Below are 17,811 nucleotides of genomic sequence, written 5' to 3'. Positions count from 1 at the left end.
AATATGTATATATTTTTACGTAGCTTTTAATTTTGAGCCAATTGCTCCCTCCTCTGTCCCAGAGAGCACCAAACCTGGGTATCGTAGTCCGTTACAATGAACAATAACAAATTTCCCAATTTCTACAGATTTCTTCAATTCTTCCTTGCTCTCCATTCCATCTTCAGTATTTTCAGGAGGGACGCTTGATCTGACTCTTCCACTGCTGTGCCATATCATTCCACCTGTGCCTTGTCCTACAGTATCGCGTCCCTTTAGGACCATTTTCAATCCATGTGGTCCATAAATGCTCTCATTTTTATGTAAAATAAGGAAGTCAACGAGTCGCCATTGGCATTACCACACTAACATCAGATTTAGCTGAACTCTCAATACATTCACGGTACTTGCACCCTCACCGACAAATTACTTTTTTCCTTCCAGGATCATCCGACATGCAAGTTTCGTTGAAGTTATGAATTTTATCTGGCGAAACACCCTTTCCACATCTCAAAGATTGTCAATGTAGTCTGTGATAACTTTTTCATCAATCTGAGCACAACTTCTTTAAATATTTTATGACAACTTGACTGTCAGGTGAGGGTGCCAATTTAAGAATGACTTAACACAGTCACAGCATGGAATATTGTTATAAAAACATAGCACAGCCTTTCCTTGCCTAATGAAGTAGGATTTAACGACAAATCCCAAACCGAGTTCATCAAGCCGAAAACCATAATCGCACATTTTGTAGATATGACTTGCAAAAGCTAATTCTTCTTCCTGCAAAAAAACTTCAGGGTGGCCTGGGGACCTGAAAGTGCATTGCTCAACTTTTATTTAATATGTAGTATTATATTGGTGTATTTTGAAAGGATCGGCAGCCTACTTTTGTGTCATTTCACCAAATTTGATTGTTTCTAAACAACTTTGAAGGTGTTCGCTACTATAGTGAGCATATTTTCGGCTCCCAGGAAGACATTTGTAGTTGTAGGGCATCTTGAACAAACTAAAAACAAACACATGCGATAGAAATATGCCCAATAAACATTTTGCAAGCTATAAATAGAAACATTTAGCCTAAAGGTATTGGGTTTGTTAAAGTACGACCTATTTTGGCCCGAAAATATCTGGGCCGAAGAGGGTCGTATTTTATTGCTTACCGGAACTTATTTAAATTGATATGAAAATGATAAGACACATTGTGCTTCACAGATTTTTAACAACAGAAAAACATACGTTTGCTCGTAAAAGAAAATATGCGTCTTGGGCAGAGTTTGGGAGGATAAAATTGCATGTGGCTTCACTAATCACACAAATTGTGGGATAATTACTTAACAGCTGAACCATCAGGCAGCTTCAACGATACTACTCCTTAGCCAGAATTATTTTAAATATTGCCACAAATACCACTGTGAAGTACGTTTCGTTTTAATTTAAATTTTGGCCAAAGAAGAACCCCCGTAGTAGTCCATGTTCACAGTTCTGTACTTGGAATAGGGTGGTTTCCTTTATCAGAGAAAACGAAAGGCATTGATTGCGATTCGTTAACCACCATTGGTGTATTCATAACATACAAGTTATTTGGTTTAAGAAATCCCAGTTTAGACGAACGGCAATGGTCAATTTTAACCGCATTTGAAAAAGGCCAGATTGACGCACATGCGATGCCACTCCACGATGCCACAGGGACATAGATGCTACACGAGTAGATAAGAGTTTTACATCGTCTGAGATTACCAATGCATGCATGAGGCACAGAGCTCAAGGAAACATCTCTTAATAATCACCCATTAAAATTACCTAATTTCGGAAAGTTTCCTTCTTTTGATAGGGTATTAATACGCCTTATTTAAGCCAAGCGCTACCTGCTAGCAGGGTACTCTGCTACCTGCTGGCAGTCTGCAACTCAGCGGCTCACATATCCTTGCCCCAAGATCACCTCACTTGGTGGCAGCGGATACCAGAATGACGTCACACGGGATTTTCCCGGCATTCATACTTTGCCGTCGTGTTTTGTGCACTTGAAAATTTTCACTTTTCATTTAATCGCGAAAAATAGATATCGTTATTTAAAAATCGAAGTGTGAGGAGTAATAATCTTTCGATTTAGGCCATAAAAAATAATAGGAAACCACCCTATTGCAAGAAAATAAATTATATTTTCTTTGGCAAGGCTCAAAACTTATTCTGATTAGAAAACGAATTCCAAAATATAAAGGGCTGGCATACAGCTGTGTCCATTTTCATACTTATGTTGGATGGAAATTCTGTAATTTCCTAAATAATGAGGGATATTGATAACCCATACTTTAATAATTTCAAAACCCATTACTTTTATAATTTCAAAGATGAAGGAACTTCTAAAACCATTGAGTTTAGAAAATATGAATAAAAGCATAAACAACTAGTTTGTCCATCAAAGAACTCGAAAGATTAAGCATGAATTAGTGAACTGAAAATGAAACTATTTAGCCTTATCTTTCTATATAATGACATTGAACTGCAATTTCAATTGCAGCCGGTATTAGAGCATCACTTACTCCCGGCATGATGACCCTCTCCACGTCCTTGAGCACATCCTCCCACTCCTCTGGCTCCTCCGGCGCCTCACTCGGCAACAGCTTACGCATGTACCCTGGCTCCACTCCAGGTAACACTGGTCTGCAACAACAAGAGAATAATTTTATCAACAAAGGCATCTCAATTGATGCATTTTTATTTCAATATTATATATATTTATATGTACTACATACTTCATTCATTCTGTGACACCTTAAGCGCAAACATTCAAATAAATTCACAGGTAAGGAAAGAAAGGGATAGGAACATATAATAGAAAAAGGACGAGGACAACTGTGCTGTGGTAGATGGAAAGAGCCAGAAATATCAGAGGGTAATCAAATGCTACCTGACTGGGACTATATATATATATATGTACTTGGAAATGTTCCTCGACGAGGTAAATGATACATTGTAAGAATCATTGAATTGACGCCGATGAGTGACTTCCTTACGAGTTGGCTTACGAATTGAGCCAAAGGCAGTGCCAATAAATCCTCAAAATGACGAAAGGCAGACAGATAAGAGTAGGTCACCCCATAATCCCTCTCAAAAGTCTCAGTCAAAGTTTTGGCTGTACAAATCTGAAATTTGAAATGTTTCCGCTAAACAGTACTTTTGCAAATTAAATATCTTTCTCGGGATTGAGGGAGTGAGGTCAAGGGTCAAAAGCTCGCTTTAGTTCAAAAGTTCAACGCCAGGAAAGATCATAACCACGGAAGTTCAACCACAGAAGGAAGCGCGCATTCTTCAGAGAAAATGCCAGAACGATGAATTATGCGCAGAAGGCCAGATATTTTTGTGCCAAATTGCGGTGGATGGCGATAGGAGGAGTATTGGCAGCGATCAAAATATTTATTCAATTTTTTTCAAGCAATATATGACTAAAAAGAATAAAAGGAGGAAATTGGTAAAAAATACATATTTGGAAAATTTTCAAACACAATCATCCAACAAATATAATTCCTAAGCCGTGAGTGTGTTTTTCTCCTGTCCACTGATTTTGAAGACACGGAAAAAATGCTAGGGTAGAGCGGGTTAATACCTTACGGCGGCGGGGCAATCCCTACCGTGCACCATAATTTTAGATCCGATGGAGTATCTGTGGGACCGACTCCATGGGGCCTGAGGGGGGCCGATCCCCCTCAAAAATTCCTTGTAGGTGAGAGGAAAAAATGTGTCAGGCTTCTCGATTTTCCCCGGAATGTCCAGATATCGGGATTCGAATTATCAGGGTTCTAATGTTGATCATATGACTCATCTAAAATGCTTAAAAAACTTAAAACTCACTACTATTACATTTTCCAGGGGAAGATCCCCGGTTTGGGCCCCCCCAATATTTTTTGTAAGTCGGCATCCGTGTGGAGTATGTAGTGAGCGCTGGGAAGTGCTGCTGATTAGCGGAGGGAAAGCGAAACCGATGGAGACAATCAGGGAGCTTCTGCCTTTACGCACGTGCATGCGACGAAAGTTTTTCTGCTTTTTCCAACTTTTCTTATAATTTTGAAGACTAACTCGAACTGAGGTAAAGGAAACGTGTTATTAGTGGCATTCAAACTGGTGCTTTTGAATAGCCCATATCAGGGGCTATTTTTTAATACCAAACTCAAGTCATCTATTGTTCTTATTTTAGGTTAGGGTTGAAAATGCTGCGTCATGTCGTTTTGGGGCAATGCCGTGCTAGTCGCAAGGTTTAGGATTTTGCCCCGCGTTGAACGATAATGCCCCATATATGAATTATGAAGGACCTTTAAATGTGCAATCCTCCCAAGTGCAGGCGAACCTCGATACTCCGATCACACGATAGTCGGAACACCTCAGTAATCCAAACCACCGTCATGAGTCGTGTCTGTACTAATTATGGATTTTCATATTTTGATACTACAATAAAAAATTCAATCGCAAATAGAAAAGGATTTTAAATAATTTCAGTTTATGCTAGCTGCCTTTTATTAAAGCAAAGATGGGGTTGATAATATTTTAATTTTAATGTAAGCTAAAGTGTTTTGCTTATTTCGATGATGGAATAAAACTTTAAATTGCATTCTCCATCTTTGTTTTTCCCCCACAGTCTTTTCAATATCGTTCATCATCACAGGTTAGGGGCAATACCGCACAGAGCGCCTAACTGATGTACGTTATTGCCTCTCGGCACACGGGGCATAACCAAGCAGTGTAAGGGTTTCGTGAAATAAGAGTAACTCTCAAAGTAAGTTAAGTATTCCAAATATGAACCAAGTAATCGGTGGGAAATCGAATTTCCTGCAAAATAATATGATTTCTTCATTAGTTGAAGTTTTCAATTGAAAGATACAGAATGAAAATGCTTTACCCCTCCCTCCCCTACTATCCAGCGACATAACCTTTGAAGTCGATGGTTTGATGCATGAAAATTGCACCAATAATGGCAGTAAGATCGTTAACAAAAACATTGAAATTAATTCATACAGAGGAACACATTGTTGAAGTCAATGCTTCCGAATAGAGAAATATGCGTACGACATCAGAATGATTTTGCAAGTAAATCCCCGACTTTCGGTTAGTCTCGAAAAATCAACGGACATTTCCTACTTTAAGTAAAATTTATCAGCAAAATGTTCAATATTTACTCGAAAAGGGTATTCGTCTGCATTCAGTAATTCATACATGCATTTCAACAAAAAAAAACTCAAAACATGAGACCCATTTGACCGTTATCATTCCATTGCCCCATTCATTCGTTTCGTGGTAAGTGAGAGCAGGTCACCACAACGAAATACCAAGAAATATATTTCGTTAAAGTAGAAACACTTTTCTTCTTTCGTGGATAAAATATTCAATTGAAACAAAATTTCAAATCGAAATGAACGAGATGAAAATAGAGGTGACAGTTGTGGTCAGCCTCCCCGTTGGGATTTTGCCATTTCAACGATAGCATTTCTTAGGAGCACACTGGCCGAAAATCGCTCTTGTTTACACGTGTTGCTACGAAGGCACTCTGACCTTTCATCCACAGGAGCCCATCTCCATCGAGACCCATGGGTCGACAACTGGAAATAAGGTTAAAAACACGAACAGCTGAGCGTGTGACAGCGTAGGCAATGTGTAATAGAACTACGCGAGGTGAAAGTGCCTCGCGGTGCATTTAACTCGCCTGACGTCGCAAAACGGTGCGTGCATGGTGAAAATATGCGTGAATCCACATATTATAGTTCAAATGCTTAAAAACGCCCTCATAATAATTTCTTAACTCGGCCTGGGGTACCACGAAAGATCATGATTCTCTACGGAGAGAGTGCAACGTATTTTTTCAACACCATTAACTAGGTCATTCATGCCAAGAGAATGAGGGCTCAAGGGGAGCCCTTCGAGGATACAACACACTGGGGCCGGGAACCAAGCCAGTGGCTTATACGCCATATCACCCGGGGAGGGGGAGGAGAGGAAGGGAAGAGGAAAGAGGCGCCGCCGCGATAGGAGACCGACGACGCCTCTGGGGTAGGATAGGAGCGGAAGGAATGGGACGGGGAAAAACACCTCAGCGCTATAGAAGCGAAGAGGGCCCAACTAAATAGCGAAACCAGGCAAAGGCATTAATGTTCTAACGATCTTGGAAGATCATTCTATGAGGAAGAATAATCCAACGATCAGATCGTTGGATGTCATTCATGACATTCAGGTACAGCGTCAGCCGGGTGATTGTTGCTTTAATTGTTGGAAATCGTCATCAATTCTTTTTTGAGTGCGTGACATCTTGTCGCCAAACAATGAAACGGCCAAATTAAACTTTGCCTGAATTCGGGATGAACAGTTTTCGTGTTCATATTTGTAGCTAATGCAGCTGTTGCTTCCAATTAAATGGAATTGAAAATTGGAATTATTAAACTTATTTATCTCCTATTTGGAATTCTCCAAATTCTACGACATGATTAACAAGATCCACGCAGGGACAAACCAGACTTAGCATAGAAATTTCGTTTTGAAAACAAACTTAACGGCAGTGTAGCCAAGACCTCCCCTTTCTCGTGCTATCTTCTCCAAACACCTTACTTTTAATTTCAGTTCCACAGAAAAGAATCACCGACACGAAATTTAAAACTATAGTTGGATTTAAACTGTTTATCCTTTTACAAATGACGATGATAACTCATTGACCGAATACATTGATTATGCGTTCCTAAATGCGATAAAATTCATCCAATGGCAGGAGAACACGAGACAGGTTAATTCATTGCAATCGATGTCATGGTGCTCTGTAGAAAAAGCCAATGTCTTTCCCTCTACCCTTATGACATTTCGGAACTTACATTGCACATAGTGATCACATACTATCTAGAAAATTATGCCCAGGAAACATTGTACGAAATAATGATACATTACATTGCCAAACGTATTTTCTTTTCGCGTCGCTGAAATCATTCTACAATTGAGCCAACTTCTTTGAGTGTGCTTCGAATGCCAATTTCACACAAGGCAAGTGAGTGAGAGTCATTTATGATTAATATCCATCCACCATTTCTTTATTCCTGATCTTTGACTTCTCTTCAATAGAGTGGTTCCCTATTATTTTTTATTGCCTAAATCGAAAGATTATTACTCCTGGAGTACGCATTTCACGGTCTTAGATTATAAAATTACGATATCTATTTTTCGCGATTAAACGAAAAGTGAAAAATATTTCAAGCGCACGAAAACACGACGGCTAAGTAGGAATTATGGGAAAAGTCCTTGTGGCGTATTTCTGGTTCCAGCTGTCGGCGTGTGAGGTGACCTTGGGGCGAGGCTTAGAGCGCTAATACGACGCAGGATGCTAGCAGGTAGCAGAGTACCCTGCTAACAGGTAGCGCTTGGCTTGAATAAGGATTATCAATACCTTATCAAACGAAGGAAACTTTCCGACCATAGGTAATATCAATAGGTGATTATTAAGAGATGTTTCCCTGAGCTCTGTGCCTCATGCATGCATTTGTAATCTCAGACGATGTAAAACTCCTATCTACTCGTATAGAAACTAGGTCCCTGTGACGTCACGTGGAGTGGAATCGCATGGGCGCCAATCTGGCCTTTTTCAATTGCGGTTAAAATTGACCGTTGCTATTCGTCTAAACTGGGATTTCTAAAAGCAAATAATTTGTATATAATGAATACACTAATGGTGGGTAACGAATCGCAATCAATGCCTTTCGGTTCCTTTGATGAAGGAAACTACCCGATTGTTTTCCTAAGTGAGTAAGAACTTGTGTTCTTCGTCAATGAGGGAAACGGTTAAAGAAAACATTTAATCGCAAAAGAGAATCTATAAGTGACCCAATAAGTCAACATATGCTACTTTACTATATGCTTGACGTTTTATGCTTTGCACGGCTGAATAAATTAAGCAAAGTTATTCGAGAATATTAAATAATAAGGGGGGTTGGAGTGCAATCGTCCATCTGATGTTCTGAGCCGCTGAAGTAAGTCCGAGTTAACAATAGGAACTACAAACCCGGTCGAAATAACTTACGAAAACTTTCAGCAGAAGAGAAAATAATTCCACCCGATCCGTACTTATTTTTGAACTGTAGGAGGTAGCAAGAGAGAATTTCACTTCCGCGTTTCACTCGAAAATGAGTAAAATGATCAAACTAACACTTTAAAGCTCGCTTGTGAGCGGACACCTGTAAAAATGGACAGATTTGAGGTGATAATGCCAATGAGTTTCCAAACAAAAAGGTCGTCGCCGTCTTCGTTGATAGATGGACTCACTCGTAATGCATTCTAACGCTCCGTGAACAACTTCCGATTCTCGCTTGTTTCACAATAACGAATGCGCGGTTCCACGCAAAACTCGAAAGGAGAACGACACGTGGAGTAAACAACCCCAAACCATTCATCAAACCTTCTCGACAAAATCAATCCACAATCACCGATTCCTATTCAAACAAACCTAATCCTCCTTCCCACTACGTGACAGCAGCAATTTACCGCGACACTGATAGTACTAGTACTGATTGTATTTCATACTTGTATCTTCCCCATATTGGAATATTTCTCATAAATCTGGTCTAAAGGCCTGTTTACACGATACATTAACACGTACGAATTAATGTCTGTTTGCATGAGTGATTTTTGTGGACCGGAACGGAACATGTGCGAATGCATGAACCAAATTAGAACAGGTTCTATTTTCTGTGCATGCATTCGCACAAGTTGGGTGGTTACACGGTGCATTTTGGCGTTCATTCTCGCGTTCATATTTCGACACTAACCCGTGCGTGTTAATGTACCGTGTAAACAGGAATTAATGCCCACTGAGGTCTACTAACTATATCAACTTTGAATATGCGGTAATTAGCTCTACGGCCTTGGCAGGTAAATGTTAAATAAGTTGATCCAATAGGCGTAACAAGTGTGACTTCTTACGGCTTTTGGAGCTTCTTATTTAACATTTATACTTCAACATTATTTACGATGGCTCAATTAAAAGATTATCCGTATAAATTTTAATAACTCCAACAAACGTTATTTCGCAATAGAAAAAAAAATCAATGTGATCACTCTTGACATTTCTGAGCTAGAAAAAAATTCGAGGCTCTGCTGAATACCAACGTTAACACGTTTATTTTCTTTATCTCAAAATATATGTGCATACAACAATGGGATAACTTTAAAAGTGAAATTCGAGTTCACGTCAGCTATTTATTCAATCATTTTTTTCCGCGTTGGTTTTGGAGTAAACCAGCACAAAAACTAAACTACTAAAGTGTGCAAAATAAGTATTGGAGGCGGATTCGATGGCGTTAATCGCAGCTGTTGTCACAGACCGTCAATACTTCCCAGACAAAGAGAGGGTCGTTAGTTTGTGAAAATACCGAGCATGATTACTAAAAGAAAAGCATCAATTCATAATCGTCAAAGCTGCATCGTACGTGAGAATTCATTCAGCGTAAAAATCGATCTCACTTTTGAGAGCTTAAAAATTTCAAGATTGATCAGGATATAAATTCATACTTGAATTTCCAATTGGAAGTTCTTCCACGCCCTCCAATAAAAACTGTGCAATTTCTGCTGTCGTTTTATAAATGAGTCATATCGCGGCCGGAATCTAATCTGGACACTAAATTATACAAAAAGAAAAGTTTGGTAACTTATAATATCAGACCTATGATTCGACAAATTTTGGCCAGCACGTAGGGGGAGTCCTCAACAGATGACATGTTGTGATAGGAAGGAACTTATTAATGATTAATCTTAAACCCATTGTGCGGAGGACTTGAACGTTTAGAAAAGGGTACCACGTCGGCGCTATCTTATCCGAGCGTTATCTTCCTGAATCGTCCAAGAACTTGAAAAACAGTAAGCATCAAATTTCTTTAGCGATGTCTGCCGCGCCATTCATGTAAGATAAAAAAAATATATAACAGCTGCTGAGAAAGACGCAGCCTATAAGTAACCATGTTCGGAACAAGGTATTGAATTGAGAACTCATCCACAACAGTCAGATTTAATGATTAATGGGAATTTGAAAGCACTTCACGCTTCCAAAATTATAAACAATTCAAGAAATCTTTTCAAATTATCCTTCCTTTAGTGTTTTACGTTGATAAAGAAGACACGGAGGACATACCTAATGTAAACCATGCAATAAATGTCCTTTCAGGAGCACATTAACCCTTAGCCGGTGACGTGCGCTCTGAGAGACCGCTGCGTTTCAAAAATTATGATTTTTTTTCAAAATTGCTATTTCAAATTATCTATAATCCTCCTGAGCGTTACAATTTTGTATGATGAGGACATAGCACTCTTAAAATTTAACGTTCCTATTATTTATTTCTGAAAAATTTGCAACTGAATTTGTGTAGCGGTCTGTGAGTCCTCACGTCACTAAATTGGATAAACCAATAAACGTAATGCTGGTGGAAATAATAAAAAAAATGTAAAAAAACAATTCCTAGTGTTTTTTCAAGAATGAAAATAATAATAATTAATGGTTTGCAAGGATGCATGTTTAGTTTCATAACGTGGATAATAAACTATTTAATTACGAAAAGTACGATAATAATAACAACTCAATTGTTTTTTATATCAGTTTTTGATTCTGTTTCAAATAACAATTTTTACTGAAAAAGTTGGTTCGTTTTGGGAATGCATAATATTAAATATTAGTTTTATAATAGCGGAGAAGTCAAAGAAACATTAAACTAAGCAAAAAAATGACTTTGCCACGTTTTCTTAATTTTTGTTTTGTTGCGGTCTCCCAGACCGCACGTCACTGGTAGTGTAACAAGAATTGCACGTCACTGGTTAAGGGTTAACAAGAGAAGCATTTAAAAGCACAGCTGTCGACACTAGGAACTTTCCTTTTCATAGTTTTCTTCCAAACGGTCCAAGTGGTCAGAGATTTTGACTGGCAGGATTGTATCTACTGGTTGAAAAAAATTGTAGCGAGTGCAGTTTCGAGACTGGTATTTCGAGATTACGGTTTAAGTACGGAATATTCTCCGGGGCCAAGGTCCAGCGAAACGAGGGCGAATACGACGGAATCTGAGGAGAGCGAGGAAGTGGACAGAGAGGGTTCATGATGAGAGAATATTTTCAATGTCGAAAATGGGAACTGAAAATTGTAGGCATATTTAAGATAAATGCCAAAACATCTTTCTGCATGAATGGAATTCATCGGTTAATTTATTAAATATTCGACTTTATAAAAGCTATAAATTTACCAGTTGTTTTTTTTTTAAATTAGGGGTAAATATGATTAAAAAATATGATAAACATGCGATTACCAATTTGTATAAGTAGTGCTTGTATAGTATGACCTACCTCTAACTCTTTGTGATTTTAAAGAAATCCATTGATCAAACTATTTTAAGAAATAATTTTTAGAAGCAAGAAAAAATTCGGTCGCGCAAATAAAGCATATGTGCATACATTTACAAGTTGCTTCATTGTCGTCTCCAATTCTGAGTTTTAGTCATGCACAAAAAATACGCCATTTCAAGGCAAGATATGCTAAAATTCACTTTTTAAACAGATCATAGTCCGTTCCAGTAGCAATAATGCCTATATCGAGTACATCTGATGAAATTCCGTCACATCAACTGAAGCTCACGGAAATGACTTCCATTTGATGTTACCTTTAAATACTTACTGATGTAAATTCTCATGTTAAAGATCGCTATCGACTTAATCAATGCTCTTGATGGTGGACATGATCACCACCAGTCCTTGTTCCTATGCAAACATAACACCTCGGCATCCACTGCTGTTGTCGAACCAATAAACTCGGGAATCAAGACTCATTGCAGTGCCAGCAAAAGCTTTTAATGCGGATTACGTAAGAATACTGGTTCCAGTGCTTGCCTTGTCTCTCACCTGGACGCCTCCAATCTCAAGTTCAAGGATAGTGAAAGCCATGAAAGGGGAAATCACGCCCTTGAGTTGTCTTCATTGTCCACGGATAGCAACTGAGAAATGAATTCCCAACCAATGGAATATCACGAAAAAGCACAATTTTCCCACTACCTGAATTTGAAGTCCGCTGTAATAGCATCCACTGTCGAAGCGTACGTAAACGCACACACAGACCGAAGGCATACATCTCCAATAGAGCAAACAAATATACAGCATCCAGTATATTCACATCAAATTATGTCCAAAAGTGAAATGAAATTATTACAATTCGGTGCTGACCATAAACTCTTAGTAATGAAGCCGTAACAGGCTGTGCGAGGAAACCGTTTGCATAAATATTCTTTATGGTAATTCCTAAAACTATCAAAATATCAATGCGCTTCACTCCATCACGCCACCATCCATTATTCTGATTGAAATCGAAATGTAATGTATAATTACGAAGGATTCAGCCCATAGACGCCGCATAACTGAAATGAGTAATCCTAATATCCTCATCCTAATATACAAATGCATCGAAACAACCAAAGGACGAAGGAGTTCGCATTGTAAACATATTTGTCTTTGCCGCCAAAATATGTATTTTTTCTTTGCTAATAGCATTAGTAAAATATTTTCCATTCATGGTGAAAGTCATCATTTGGTGAATTTTACTTTGCGCTGATACGATACAGGATGCTAGCAGGTAGCAGAGTACCCTGGTAGCTGTTAGCGCATGGCTTAAATAAGGATTATTAATACCTTATCAAAAAAAGGAAACTTTCCGAGCTTGGGTAATTTTAATGGGTGATTATTAAGAGATGTTTCCCTGAGCTCTGTGCCTCATGCATGCATTGGTTATCTCAGACGATGTAAATCTCCTATCTACTCGTATAGAAACTAGGTCCCTGTGACGTCACGTGGAGCGGCATCGCATGGGCGCCAATCTGGCCTTTTTCAAATGAGGTTAAAATTGACCCTTGCCATTCGTTTAAACCGGTATTTCTAAAACCAAAAAATTTGTATATTATGAATACACTAATGGTGGGTAAAGAATCGCAATCAATGCATTGCGTTCTCTTTGATGAAGGAAACTACCCAATTGTCCTCGGAAGGTTTTGCAAAGTTTTCCGCGTCGGGGGAAGCGACGATGATAATAAGAGCGCACAGCTGTCTGGAAGTGGCGATTACTCCTTATTACGTCATCACGCACTCGGACGAAGTAGTGACGATCAAATGCGGGTTTTACCCTACCGACTGAAAGATGGCCGTGACTCTAGAAAGAACACAACATTGAATCTGACCTCGTGGCCGTATTTTTTGTCCTATGCAACTATGACGTCGAGGTTGGCTGGAGGACGAAATAGTGACGGGTTTGGTTGGTCTACACTAGATTTTGAGAGCACGGCACAGAGATCAAAATGTTATGCCTGCGATTAGTGCGGCAGCGGTGAATGAAAACACTATACAATACTTACTGCATTCATTAATATAAACTTGCCGTACGAATATTAACTCCCCACTCTTTGAGTTTTATGTTTGTTTCTGAGCGGAAAAAAACTCGAAAGTGCCTTCGTTAATGCCACACCGTGGCTCTCCTACAATCATGAATTCAGTATTGTATCCATACGAAAGTAAAGGCCGTTTTACACGGTACACGGCATTGCGCTATCTGACGTACGTGCGAAGGCGCAATCAAAATTGCGTCGTGTAAAACGGTGAATTGCTAGAACACATGCGAGAATGCGTGGATGCGAGACGGCAAAATAGCCCCTGTTCTTATTTCGTTCATGCATTCGCGCAATTCCACGCCATTTTAGAAATTAATGCAGCTCTAACCTGCGCAATTCCATGCCCCGTGTAAAACGGCCTTAAGAGGGAAATCTTTGAAGCCATGTTGGGATTTCATTCTTTTTTTTGGGTCAGACGCTGCATGAAACTATGTTGAAAGTTTACGAAAAAAGGAATTCTCAAGTTTGTTTTTCCTCAGTCGAATCGATCCAAAAGTTCAAAATTCTCACGATGACTGCGAAAATAATCTGAGAATAAATGTTGGATTTTAACGTTTCCCTCAGCTTATGGTTATTACGCAACCGCCTTGATTCCTTCATTTGTGTTTACTCCGAGGGTCTGCAGTGAGGCTATCCGCCAAAGTGGCGAACCCCCTTAAACCGGTAGCGCCTGAATTAAAAATTCATCCGAACTTTTTCGTAATATTCAATTTTAAAATCAATTCAATTATGATTGATTACGTAAAAAAATTTATACTTTTGGCACTAATAGTCTTGCAGATATAGTCTGGTACCATGTGGTACCGCATTGCCCATAAGGGGTAAAAAATCGAAATTAAATAATCATTTCGAATTTCACATTTTAATGCCAAAAACGTTAAATATTTTCTTTTTTTTCGTGAAAAGAAAGATTCATTTTCATCCAAATTTACTCTAAAATGTCGGATCTTACTTAAAAAAGCAAACTTTTCTGAAAAACGTAAATATAAATATACTTATCCGTTTAAAACTCTCAAAATGCCAAACAAATTACAGTAAATAACAAAAAAGGTGCGATTAGTATTGTACCACCAGCTGGTACTGGTTAATTTACGTCGACTATGAGTGGTCCAGATGACTTCCACGGGTTGGAAACCACGGCTTCAAACAGACGAGAGACGAACGCTGATATTATTCGGTGGCGCCAGAGGGCAAAAGGATAAGAGTGACGTATTTGGGGACCCACGGCGCGGCGGAGGTCAAGAAGTCAGCGCGACCCCTGATATCAATCAATCGCCTTTCGAAGCGGAAAAGAAGAGCTCCGAGCGGCGAGAGAGCGAACCGCCGTCGTCGTCAAAACAGGAAGAGCGCTGCTCACCCCACCCACGACCCGTTGGACGTTAGCCACACACACGCGCCGTGTCAACACGAGATTGACCGGATTAGAAGATCCTGAAGAGCGGAAAATGGAGATCCAGATACGATGCGCAAATTTGCGCTCGCTGAGCGCGGATTATTTTATGGAGTTTCTGTTTAGGAAAGTGACACGAAAACGTTTTCAATAAAAGGTACATTGTATGTATGTAATTATGCGTTTATGTAAGATAGTTTGTTATCCTTGTGTACATTTTGAAATATCACAAGTGAATGCAATTGGTAAGATAAAAAATCACTGAATGCAAAGAAATAAATTTTTCTTTTCATGTATGTTTTCACCAGACCTGTACAAAAAGTGTATGATGGTAGCCCCATAACTATTCAATAAGGGGTACCTATATATTCCACAATTATTAAAGTGTTTTCCGATGTAATAAATTTGAATATAAATGGAATAAAGTTATATTTTATATATTATATTATATATTTGGCACCAAAAGCCTCCACATCTAGGGGGGCCATGGGCACCCCTAGGATAAATTGTGTTGGACTTACCGTAGTTTAATATCGGAAAGCAGAAATAAATGAGAAATGGCGTGAAACTCTTCGCGGATTCAAATGTATTCTTACAAGCGAATGCTTTCTGAAATCATCGTGCCTTAATTACCTTTAAAATGAAATACTTCGTTCTAACTATACTGCGTGCTTATTTATGACATCATTAGGTTCTATAAAAAAATCCCAGTCTCAGGATCGATTGATCATGATGTAATTCCCGTAAAAAACTCACCCCAAGTTTATTTCATCACTCATGATAGCTTTCGAAGAGTGTTGCTTGAGGGCCGTTCCAAGGGCACGAATATTTAAATATTATTATCATATAAGAAACCTTAAACAATCCCAACCCCTTACTTGTATACTTATTAGTGATTAAAACAGAGTTACATTTTGGTCGGGAAGGACATAAAGGGAAATTCAAGACGAAAATGGGGAACACCCACATCGAGAAGCATTGGAAGTCCGAAGTAAATCAATGCTATGATTGCAACACGAATAATAACAGCCTTTTACAATTCCGAAAACTATATACCAGAGTACCCTTTTACTCGCCTTTAGAGATGAATTCGCATCTCATAAATGTCATCTATATGTCGAGAAAGTGAGCGTTCACTTTCTCGAAACCTTCGCGATTGATTGCAGGGGTCGCGCTGACTTCTCAAACCACTTTCTCGAAAATATTTTTATTTTATTTAATGAAAAGTTTCTAAGATGCGTAAAAGCGATCAATTCTAAGAACGTATGACCTGATGTTGACGACAGAATACTTAGAAGATGTTCCTGTTTTGATGCTGCATTCTCTATTGAGGATATTTCAGAAGTTTAATGGCTGCGTGCGCGTTGAACAGGATTACGCGTCAACAAATGCTCATAAATATTCACATGCAATTTTATCACGCCGAGGAGTGACCAGGAGACACTGGGAATCGATGGAGGCGATGACACAAAGACTCCAGAGAATGGCGCACCGGAATAACTACTCTGCATGCATACTCGGTATTTTATCTCAGTTCTGCACTTGCTAATCCTCGGACCAGTGGCGTAACTATGATGGGGGATGAGGGGATAGATTTTGAAAGCACTCTAAAGCCTCAGACAAATAACAAATTATTTAAAAACTTTTGTCTAGTTTCGACGTATTGTAACTGCATCTACTTCAAGTTAAATTTTAATTGCCACAATGATATAAACTGCATTTCCAGGAATGTCAATTTCCAAAATTGTTGATATGGGTGTGTGGGGTCCCCTCCCGTGCCCCCCCCCCCCCTAAAGCATGTTCCTAGTTGACCCTGTCTGCCTCGCGCTTTGTTCTCGTTACTGAGCAATCCCAGAGGACATCGCGGCCGCCGGAAAAATGCCGACCAAGGAACATCCTTTGCATCGGTGTCTGCGAACCCTTACCTGTCGCGGATGTTCTCCAGGTAGTCGGCGATGTAGTCTATCGTCGCCTTCCCAAATTCGCGAAACTCCTTGGCGTCCATCTCCGATGCAATGGATGTATGCGCCGTGGAAGATCGCGATGGCTCGCTGCTGCGGGTGTCGGCGGAGAAATGCCATTCAAATAGACGTCCCGGTGGTGTCTCCCCATGGCGGAGGGGGTGGGCGGGTGGGAAGGGGATGGGGGAGGGAGGGGAGGGAACGTCACGACGCGAAGGGCTGCATGGATGCTGGGATTCCCGCACTCTACGTCACTATGACGACATCAGCGGTAACTTAGAGATTTTCCGGGACTACTGAGACAAGAGTTCCCAAGTACTGACATAAGACTATGTGCACTAATACGGAGTGCAGCTTAAGATAGGTCGCGATACCCAATTAGAGACTGTTGAATCCGTGAAATATCTAGGAGTTAGACTCAATAATGATCTATCGTGGAATAAGCATATTCGAGAAATAACCGGTCAAGCTAATCGTAAAATGGGTTTTGTTAAAAGAATATCAGGAAAGTGCGACGACAAAGTGAGAGAAATTAGCTACTTTTCCCTCGTAAGACCACATTTAGAATACGCTGCGAGTGTTTGGGACCCTCATGAAAAAGGCTTAATTACAGAGTTAGAACGCGTGAACAGAAGAGCTGCCAGGTACGTGAAAGGTCGTTACGATAGTCTTGTTAGAGTAACTGACCTCTTAGATAAACTCGGATGGGAATCTCTGTCGGACCGTAGATTGAAAAATAGATTAAACCTTTTAGATAAATTCAAGTACAGTGTCTTTTTTAACGAAGTAAACCATATCTTACGGACGCCAACACACTACGGAAGATCAGATCATATAAATAAAATAAGAGAGATAGACTGTAGAACAGACAGATTCAGAATGTCATTTTTTCCGCGATCAATAAGAGATTATAACGGCAGCGATGGAACTCATAGATATATTGCATGACTTGTAGTGTAGCCTACTAACCTATGTAAAACTTAATGCATGTTTCTTAATGCAATTATTATTTCTAACGGCATATAATAGTTTAGTTTGTTAGTATACGGGACGTTTT

The 17,811-nt window shown here is 39.4% G+C and overlaps 1 protein-coding gene across 1 annotated transcript in view; it reads right to left on the bottom strand.

Moving 5' to 3' along the window:
* The window catches only part of LOC124165062 (aromatic-L-amino-acid decarboxylase-like), a 30,927-nt gene extending 14,048 nt beyond the window's left edge, over positions 1–16,879 (bottom strand). Inside the window, exons 1-2 of the mRNA XM_046542307.1 lie at positions 16,719–16,879; positions 2,523–2,643 (exon numbers count right to left, since the gene is read on the bottom strand). Of these exons, the coding sequence (XP_046398263.1) occupies positions 2,523–2,643; positions 16,719–16,798 (201 nt within the window). The 5' untranslated portion in view covers positions 16,799–16,879. The remainder of the gene's footprint in view (positions 1–2,522; positions 2,644–16,718) is intronic.
* Positions 16,880–17,811: the final 932 nt, after the last annotated feature.

Source organism: Ischnura elegans, chromosome 9, assembly GCF_921293095.1.
Source record: "Ischnura elegans chromosome 9, ioIscEleg1.1, whole genome shotgun sequence".
NCBI classification, from domain to species: Eukaryota; Metazoa; Arthropoda; class Insecta; order Odonata; family Coenagrionidae; genus Ischnura; species Ischnura elegans.
This window is presented reverse-complemented; position numbering and strand designations above follow the sequence as displayed.